This window comes from Puntigrus tetrazona, chromosome 1 (genome assembly GCF_018831695.1).
Source record: "Puntigrus tetrazona isolate hp1 chromosome 1, ASM1883169v1, whole genome shotgun sequence".
In the NCBI taxonomy this organism is placed as follows: domain Eukaryota; kingdom Metazoa; phylum Chordata; class Actinopteri; order Cypriniformes; family Cyprinidae; genus Puntigrus; species Puntigrus tetrazona.
The window spans coordinates 11,598,208-11,608,316 of NC_056699.1; the positions used below are offsets into that span (position 1 = coordinate 11,598,208).

Consider the following 10,109-nt stretch of genomic DNA (forward strand, 5'->3'; position numbering starts at 1 on the left):
GAATATAAAATTACATCCGTTTGGATACAGTTTTAACAACAACAACAACAATAACAAAAATCTAATTTAATGCGTTGCATATTTGTCATACGTAAATAAAACATGTAAGAATCAAGTAAGATTATTATTATAAAAAAGTGTATTATTATTTAAAAGGGTATTTTTGCAAATGCATTTAATCATAAAAATCATGAAATCATATTTTCATAATGCTCAAATTGCTTAGGATCTGCATAAATCTGTTGTGAAAATCCTTTTCCACATTTATTCGGTTACGGATATGAACATGGTTAAAATATGCTAGCAGTGGAACAATCAATACAGTTAAAATGTATGAGACTGAAACAAATTTGATTTATTAGTGATAAATATGTAAAACTGGCTATTGTGTATTTAAAACACATCGAGTTTATTTGTACTATTGCAATAACCTTTTATTTCTTGATTCATTAATGTATAACTGGCAAATAGTGAACACATGCATTTATGATTTTTTTTTTTTATGTAATCCAATGAATGGAAATTTATATGCAAATCAAATATATAGACCTTAGTAAAAGGATTTAGATTTTCTGTTTTGTATTGATGACGCAGAACAATAGTTACACAAATTCACATACATTTATTGCAATTAATAATTTACTCGTAAATGTATATTCAATTTTATAGAAATATGTTTTTAAAAAAAACTTTATATGTTGGATATGTACTCATTAAAATTGAAAGAGTTCGGAATTGAAAGCTACTGGGATGTCTTTCTATGTTTCCTGCACAGCCCTTCCATAACAGACTTGGGACACGTGTCTTTTCTTTAATAAATGGTTTGTTTCTGTCCACTATTTTGCCTGTTATGAAAACAAAGACCACTGATCTGTCAGACTTTGAAAAGGTCAAACCAACAGACGCAAATGAAGAGCCACATTGATTGAAAAGGAAAGAAAGTTGTAGGCTGTGTTTTTACCCTTTCTCTCTCTCTCTCTACTGGCTGCTGATCACGGGATGGAGGGATCAGAGAGATGAGTGCAGTCAGGAGGGGTGTAAGTATAAAAGAGTTGGCCAGGGGGCAGCACAGGGGGGCACTACAGTACAGGAGAAACACAGAGTGTGTGAGAGAAAGAGTTGGGCAGAAAAGAGAGAACGGATGATATAAGGTACATACTTTCATTTCATCTTTCTTCAGTTCGATTGGTATCATTTACTCTTTATTTCAATGCATTGGTTGAAGAGTGACATTGTGGTCCACTAGGGCATGACGTGGATGAATTTTGTTCATAAATCAGTTCAGAATTTATGATGAGCATAGATGCAGGATCTTTTTGCCATCGTAAGAGTCAAAATGACAAATCGATAAAGGATATCATTTATTTTATTTCGTAAGAACCGTTAACGCAATCCTTATGTGTGAGTTTGGTCTGAGGACGTAGTCAGCAAGTTAGACACTTTGAGGTTGTGAAGTTTATATCCTGCTTCTAGAAGACTCTGGAGAAGGCTGCTATAGAACCGCAAGCCTATACTACTTCAAACAACTAAAAATAAAAAATACAATATTAAAGAGAGAAAAAAAATCTGTTGCTCTCCATTGTTTCTCCTTGACAGGGTAATTCATTTCTTACATTTTTCAGATCTTCTGTAGTAGGAGTGGATCTTACTGGGCGCATTTTGCAGTCAAATATTGCTAGAACCAGAGTGGTTCTCATTTCTATCCTGCAGCAAACCATAACACTTAATGGTGAAATAATTTTCTCAATTTGTGCTTAATTTTTCCAGTTAAACTGCAAAATAAAAAAACAAATACGTGTAAAGAAAGTAATAATAATAATAGAAATTATAAAATATAAAAATAAGCTAATAGCACATAAAAGGTTTTCCAACGAGATAAGAAAATGTATTTATTTAAATGAGTAATTTATTAATTCAAGGCACGTAGCTTCTTTTTCAAAAAACAATATTACAAGCATAAACTAAATAACAATAAATAAATAAATTAATATAATAATAAAAAAAAAAACTAAAAAGCTTATTTTTATGATTGATGGATATAGGCCAAAACTTTAACAGTTATTATTATGTTTCACAAGAGTTATTTTAACCTACCAACATATTTTACCCAGCATCATGCTGCTCCAAACTGACTGGCAACTCCTGTTGTGTTCCACAGATGAAATAAAGTTATACGCATTTATAATGACATGCGGTTAAATAAACAATGACAGTAAATCTGTCATTTTGAGGTCATCTATCCCTTTAAGCATATTTAAAAGTGGCCTGTGGGTAATGAAAGGTTAATATTTTGCATGCAAGGTCCAAAAAGTCTTTCATTATCTTATAATATGCATTTTATTTTCACTTTACTTGCTCAACAACTCCCAAACAATTCGCTCAACCATTCATTTCTTCAAACCTTAGACCTTTAGAGCTGTGTTACACACTACATCAAAGTTCATTTTCAATATTCCATAATAGGGGTACTTTAATGCTTGTGGGCCCATATATGTTTTTCCAGGATGTGGAAGAGTGTGTGTTTAGCGCTAATGTGCATTGTGCTGACGGAGGCTCAGTTCCCACGTCAGTGTGTGACACCAGAAGGTCTGCGGAGTGGCACCTGCTGCCCATCACCTACAGGACTGCCCAATGATGAGTGTGGATCCAGTACCGGGAGAGGTCAGTGCGTGTTAATTGCTGCTGACCGCCGTCCGCACGGGCCTCAGTATCCTCACGACGGGCGGGATGACAGAGAGCGATGGCCACTGAGGTTTTTTAACAGGACCTGCCAGTGTAACGGAAACTTCAGTGGATTTAACTGTGGGCGATGCCGACACGGCCTGACAGGGCCGAACTGCAATCAAAGAGCCTCCGTGGGTGAGGACAGACATGCAAACACACGCAGATGCGCTGTAAATACATGTAATGTGTCATGTTCGTGTGCTTTGATTTGTTTCTCATCTGGTTTTGTGTGTGCTCTCAGTGCGACGTAACGTCATGCAGATGTCTGCAAATGAGAAAAGGGCCTTTGTGAATGCTCTGGACCAGGCTAAAAGAACCGTCCATCCTGACCTGGTCATCTGTACCCGTCGCTATCAGGAGATTTTGGGTCCTGATGGAGCGAGTGTACAGTGTGAGAACATCACCATTTATAATTACTTCGTCTGGACCCACTACTATTCGGTCAGTAAGACTTACATGGGACCAGGCCAGCAGAGCTTCGGAGGTGTGGATTTCTCTCACGAAGGACCAGGATTTGTTACATGGCACCGGTTCCACCTGTTACATCTGGAGAGAGACATGCAGGTGACCCAAAACAGATCCTTATAATTACACAGCAGGAAACAAGAGTTATAAAACCTGTTAATGAATGTCATGTGGTTCCAGAACTTTATGACTAACTTCTTTTGTCAAACACAGAGGGAGATTAAAGAATGCATTGGTTGCTTTTCCAGGCACATCAAACTTTTCCAGCTTTTAAACTTCATAAAAGTATCATAAAAGTTGGTCATATGACTCATACCTTGTAAGGCAAGTTTTCTGAAGTCATACAGTAGTTTGGCAGTTTCGGCAGGATGATTGATCAGATTACATGTCAAACTCACAGCAAATGATCAGCAGGGACACAATTAGGATGCTTTGACATTCTTTTTAAAGCTTGAAAGCTCCAGTAGAGAAATATATATATATATATATATATATATATATATATATATATATATATATATTTCACCATATATATATATATTATATATATATATATATATATATATATATATATATATATATATAATGGAGATATTTCAAAAATACAATTTCTGTCTAGATATTTCCAAATCTATAAATAATGTTTTTAGTATGGAAGCCCATTTCTGCCACATAAGGAAAAAAACTTTGGTACATGATATGTCAAAAAAAGTTATAATTATGAGTTATGTCCTAATTAAAGTATGGCATAATTACATAATTATAACTTTTTTCTGACAAAAAGATAAAAACTTGATTTTTTTTTTTAATAAGTGATATCTTATTATTTTCACATTGAGTATCTCATCATTTTGATTTTTTATCTCATGACTTTTTATCTTCATCAACCCAACAGATTTTTTTTATGTGCCAGTTTTATTTGTACCCCCACCCCCCCACCTAAAAAAGCCTAAATATACTAAGAACAAATTTACTTGGGAACCAAGCTAAAAACTTTTTTTTTTCAGAGAATGTATCTCGACTTAAATTAAACGGAATGTTTTTACCTCGTTGTTCCTTTTTCATTGTTTTAAGGATAATCCTCTAAAGTTTTGTTAGATGTATGCTTTATCCTGGAAAAATCAATTTGGCAAGTCTTATTATCTTGTGCAGTGAGCAGAAATACCAACTATTCCCCATTGATAGAAGAATCAGCTAATGGGACATGTTGGGATACGCATGTGTATGTGTGCACAGGACATGCTGGGGGACCCGTCGTTTGCCCTGCCGTACTGGAACTTTGCGATAGGAGGCAGCGAGTGTGATATCTGCACTGATGACCTGCTGGGAGCCAGAAGCAGCTTTGACACCAATGGCATCAGTTCCAACTCTGTGTTCTCTCAGTGGAGAGTCATCTGTGAGAGTGTGGAGGAGTATGAGACACTGGGGACCATCTGCAACAGTACGACACACTCACACAACATACCAATAACACACACTGCATCTCTATACATCACACAGACACATACACACAGAATACTGCAAAAACACACGTCTAATTTTGTGTCCCCTCCCTGGTGGGAGATCTGTGAGAGTGTGGGGGAGTGTGAGACATTGGAGACCATCTGCAACAGTAAGGCACACACACACACACACACACACACATTCCAAGACCTAAGACTGCTCACATGCTGTTTGAACTAATCCTTTGAGGCATTTCGAGAGCTCATAAGAAAGATCAAACCTTATATGGGCAAAACGATTAGGATCATGTGATTGTATTTGCAAGAGACTCACGATTGCAGACAAAGTGAATAGTGTAATATTCAATCTTATGATGCTTCTTTCTCACAATCGGTGGGACCTCATTAAGAGATTTGGTTCATGGGTCAAAATCAAATGACAAACTGTGAAAGACCAAAAAAAATCGGAGTATTCATTTTGATTTCATACTTTAAATCCGAATAACTCACATAAAAAACTTGGTGCAACCATCAAATACATGTTATGACAATTTTCCTTGCACCACATATACGAGTGTTTACTAGTATTGCTGTATTCTTATTAGTGAGAAAAAATTATTATACATTCTATTCATATTTTAATAGTTTATTTTAAAATATTTTCCATGCAAATTTTTTTGGGTTTGTGTTTAAGCGTTTCAATTACGTTTTTTGTCTTTTAGTAGCTTTTTTAATATTTATCAATAAAATTGTTATTCAGTAATATGTAATTGTACTTTATACATATTTAATTTCAGTTTTATGTTGAATTATTTCAGTACATCAAGTTAAACTAAATTAAAATGAAAAATCTCGCTTTGGCAACTAGCTGAGATAAGATTCTATATTTTATTTTGTTATTTGATTGGATTTTAAAACCAAACAAATTGTATAAAGGTTATGTGATATTTTACCATTTTGCCCATGGTTTTGTCCTGATGGTTTTTAAATAACAATGGTTGTTTATAATCAGAATTTATCAAAAACTGTTTACCTTCTCTGACTGGTGTGTATTCAGGTTCAGAGACAAATCCAATCAGAAGAAACCCTGCTGGTAATGTGGCTCGACCCATGGTTCAAAGATTACCAGAACAACAGGACATCATTGACTGCCTGGAGCTGAACACTTTTGACACGCCGCCATATTACTCGACGTCTTCTCAGAGCTTCAGGAACACTATTGAGGGTATGATACACTCACAACTGCCCATAACACTACTTTTTAAAAAAAGTTTTTTGAAAAATGTTTGGAGCCACAGCCAAAGACACCAGCACACCCCACAACCACCTGCATAAACTAAAAGCGAGGAGATTTTTAATTGGTGTTCTTGTGTGTCACTAGGTTACAGCGCTCCCCAGGGAAACTATGACCCAGTAGTGAGGAGTCTGCACAACCTGGCTCATTTGTTTCTCAATGGCACAGGTGGACAGACTCACCTGTCACCAAACGACCCCATCTTTGTCCTGCTTCACACATTCACTGATGCCATCTTTGATGAATGGCTTCAGAGACACACTGCTGGTAAACACGCGCGCACATAATGTGCATACATACATAACCGAAAAGAGTTTCATCTATCAGCTGCATTCTAACTAGTGTTCTCTGGACTTGTGCAGCAGGCACAGTGATCTATCCTGAGGAAAACGCTCCAATTGGGCACAACAGAGCGTTCAATATGGTTCCTTTTTGGCCACCGGTCAGAAATGCTGAAATGTTTGTCACAGCCCCAGAAAACCTGGGCTACACCTATGAGGTTCAATGGCCAAGTGAGTAAAACAGCACAAAACACATACACACAAACACGTCAATCAATCGATAAAAAAACATAGTCCGTCATTAATTGGTAAACTATAGAAAGTAATACAAGACTAACGGGCGTTTCTACAGTAACACATCAGCTACTACGATAAACTAATATAGAAGCAAGATAAACTAATTTAGGACTGAGGTAATCAATAATGATTGAATGATATTGTCCTCATTACAAACTAATAACAGATAAATTATGAAGAATTACTAATCACAATATTATCATCTGTCCGAGATCACGAGCGATTGTCTTTTCCTCTTCTATCGTGTTCATCAAATGCATTAGCAATTACGCAAGTGTTACCTAGTAACTCTTCAAGAAGTTTTAGTGATCTAGGTCATTATTTTAAAAAGAAAAAAAAATGTATTTTCACTTGAAATACTTCAGATCATTAGTAGTTCGTGCAGAGTGACTACGTAAGATCTGAGTTATTACTATGCGTTTATATGTCTCAGGCACATAGATGTTGCGATAAGTAGCTAATTAACTGGTAATTCTTTATACTTTTGCATAGTTTTTATTTCATAATGAGGCCAGTCTCACTCAGTACCTAATAAAGAACTCTCAGATCTTAATGTATTATTATTTACTGATTAGTTATTCTTGTTCCATTTTAGTTTATAGTAGTAGCTAAAGTGTTAATATAGCACTACCCGTTAGTCATTCATTACTTCCTGCATTGTTACCTATCAGTGATCGGCTGTTTTTAAGTATTCTTTCTGGAATGCATTATTAGTATAACTTAACCGAACTAACTTTAAGTTGCTTAATTGAAGGAACAGTTCTCCCAGAATTTAAGATTGTCGTCATTTACTCGCATCTTTTTTTGCTGCACAACACAAAACTAGATAATTTAATTAATATCCAGCTGTGTGAATTGAATCTAATGGAAGTACATTATGACTCACTTCATTACTTAATGAAGCACCCAAAAGCGCAAACCAAAAAAAAAGTCCATGTGGCTCGCTGGTGATTTTAAAGTGCTCTGTTCAGTTCAAATCGTTTTAATGGTAAAACTGCCGCAGAGGTCACTGATCTGCTGTGTGCGGTTCAGTAAGTGGAAGAAATGTTCACCTGCTTCTTCTGCTAGTCTCTGATCTTCCCACTCTTCATTACATCAGTCTTTTTATAAATGCCTTTTTATAAAATTCTCTGGATATTTAACACATAATTACATTAAAGACTGTTGTGAATACATGTAGGGCAAGTGCAAATGAGCGGTGTATAAAGCAGGCTTATCTGGATGCTATGCTGGTACAAAAGCTAACAAAGGCATTGATGCTCTTTATAACATAGTCCATTTTATTCAAAACTATTATTTGTTGTCCAGAACTGGTGGCAAATAAATATATACTCATAATAAATCACAACCTTGTAAAATAGGCCTACTTCGAGATCGGATTGGATTGTGTAGGAATGAAGTACCCATTAAAAGTTTTTTGAGCCAATGAGAGGGAGTACTCGATTTGTCATGACGCCTCTTTAAAGAAACTCAGCAAACCGTCGAAGCTGCATTTCTGCCACCTACTGGACTGGAGTGCGAAATTCATTCAATAAAAAAAAAGTTGATTTGTATAAATTAACAGGAAATCTCTCTCTTTCTCCCTCGCCAGCTCGGTCATACACCATTTCAGAGATCATCACCATAGCCATCGTTGCCGTGGTGCTTGTCGGTGTTGTGGTGGGCGGAGTCATCGGGTGTGCTGTTCGGGCACGCTCTTATCGCTCAGCTGAGGGCCTGGAGCCACTGCTAGGGGAACAGTTCAGGCGTTACTCAGAGGATGAGCGGCATGCTTCTCAGTCTGTGGTGTGATTGAGAAAACAAAAAAATATCTTAAATGTTTTTATTTTGTTGCACTGTGCATCCACACTCTAGGCCTACTGATGGAGCCTGAATTATGAATTATTAGAATTCAAAAGCATTGTAAGTTTTATTGACACATGGGCTTCATTTATGACTATTTATTATCAGATTTTTCATGTTCATTGAGACACTGAAAACACAGTCATATATGCCTATAAAACACATTGAATGTGTCATTTAAAGTTAATATGCTGCTTATGAATGCCCTGTGAACACATGACCTAAGTTTATTGTACAGTGTGACCTATTTTATATTACTCTGATATAAAAAAAACATTCAGAATTCTTTAAGGTTTGATTTTTGTGTTTATTTTTACAAAGCAGACTATTTAGCAGCAACTAAAAACAGGCATCTTAAAGAGTTTCAACATTAATATATATAAAAAACTAAATTGTATATATACTGTATTAAATTATTATATATAATGTACTAATTTGTTTTTCAGGGGGGAAAAACTTGGCCGGGTTACCATAAATTGAAATGAATGTTTCTTGTATTGTCCATACAAAGACATGTGACATGGTTTAATGTAATGCCATAATCGTGCTATGATTAATAATCATAATCCATCGGAACAAGTTTCCAGAATAAGAAGTGTCTCGTGGTAAAATAAACCAGGACAACATCCAGACCCTCACAAATAATTCAGCATTTTTTTTTTATTTTTTTTTTTTACAAAATTTTCATTATTTCTGTAATTATCATTCAATAATTAAAATAATTATTAAGAACTAGGTTTTGTGTGCGTGTTTGCATTGAGTCTGTAAGAGCATTTTCATTTGCCAAAGATAAATTGGATGTTAAAGCGTGATCGCATTCACTCTGATGCATAATTGTGATGCAAATGAAAACATTTGGAATGACAACTACCCTTGTGGCATCTATTAACATTTGATTTTCCGCTGATATTTAAAGGGCAATCAATCATGAAACATATTCGTCCCACTTTACCTTATGTCACCCTATTTACAAAGAATAGCATGAAATAAAGTCTGTTTCTGACCTTTTTCATCACTAGTGGCAATAATGACAATAATTCTGCAAGCCATATCATGTCATGCATGCTCAGACGAAAAAAATAAGAACTTCACTGTACTTAATGGGTACTTAAAACAGACAGGTACAGGTTTCCAATCCCATCACTTGAAACCTTCATCAGGTCCCTCTGCACCGCTGCCCCCTAGTGGCCCAAAAAGAACAGCATGTTTAAATCTTTTTCATTTAGTCTAGGGGTACTGAGTCCTACTCCAATAACTCTCACATCTCACAAAGTCCAGTTCCAAACCTTATAATACACACCTAAATAATCTAAGATGAGGCAATTACAAAAAAAAGTGTTTTGGAGCAGAACTTTGACGAACGGTAGCTCTAGATCTGGACTGATCACCTCCGCTTGAAACAATTTGGTACATTTTATCCATCAGAAGATACCTTCATCCTTCATTACTTCTGAAATTTAAACTAATGATTATCTGATCATCACTAGTGCAGACATTTTTAAAAACAAAAGCAAAAGATTTAAAAAAGATTCAAATTAAAATATCGCGCAATTATAGTCTTTTAGCAAATAAATAGAACAACTACAACGGTAAAAGGTGAGCAAAGAAGAAAGACAAGCACGAATCTTACTTTTCTTTTTGAAAATGCTTTATTAAACTACCTCTATAAATACAACAATGCCAAAAAAAAGCTTTAAACAAACAATGCGAAATAGAAAACAGTCTAAGTAGATCTAAAAAAAAAAAAAAAAAAAATAGAAGATA

The 10,109-nt window shown here is 35.4% G+C and overlaps 1 protein-coding gene across 1 annotated transcript; it reads left to right on the top strand.

Annotated features, from left to right (window-relative positions):
* Positions 1 to 1,071: 1,071 nt before the first annotated feature.
* Positions 1,072 to 8,991, top strand: tyrp1b (tyrosinase-related protein 1b). The gene is made up of 8 exons (XM_043228466.1): positions 1,072 to 1,151; positions 2,504 to 2,859; positions 2,966 to 3,288; positions 4,426 to 4,630; positions 5,689 to 5,856; positions 6,013 to 6,192; positions 6,288 to 6,437; positions 8,095 to 8,991. Exons 2-8 carry the CDS (start codon positions 2,505 to 2,507, stop codon positions 8,292 to 8,294), a joined length of 1,581 nt encoding a protein of 526 aa, XP_043084401.1. The 5' UTR covers positions 1,072 to 1,151; position 2,504; the 3' UTR covers positions 8,295 to 8,991.
* Positions 8,992 to 10,109: the final 1,118 nt, after the last annotated feature.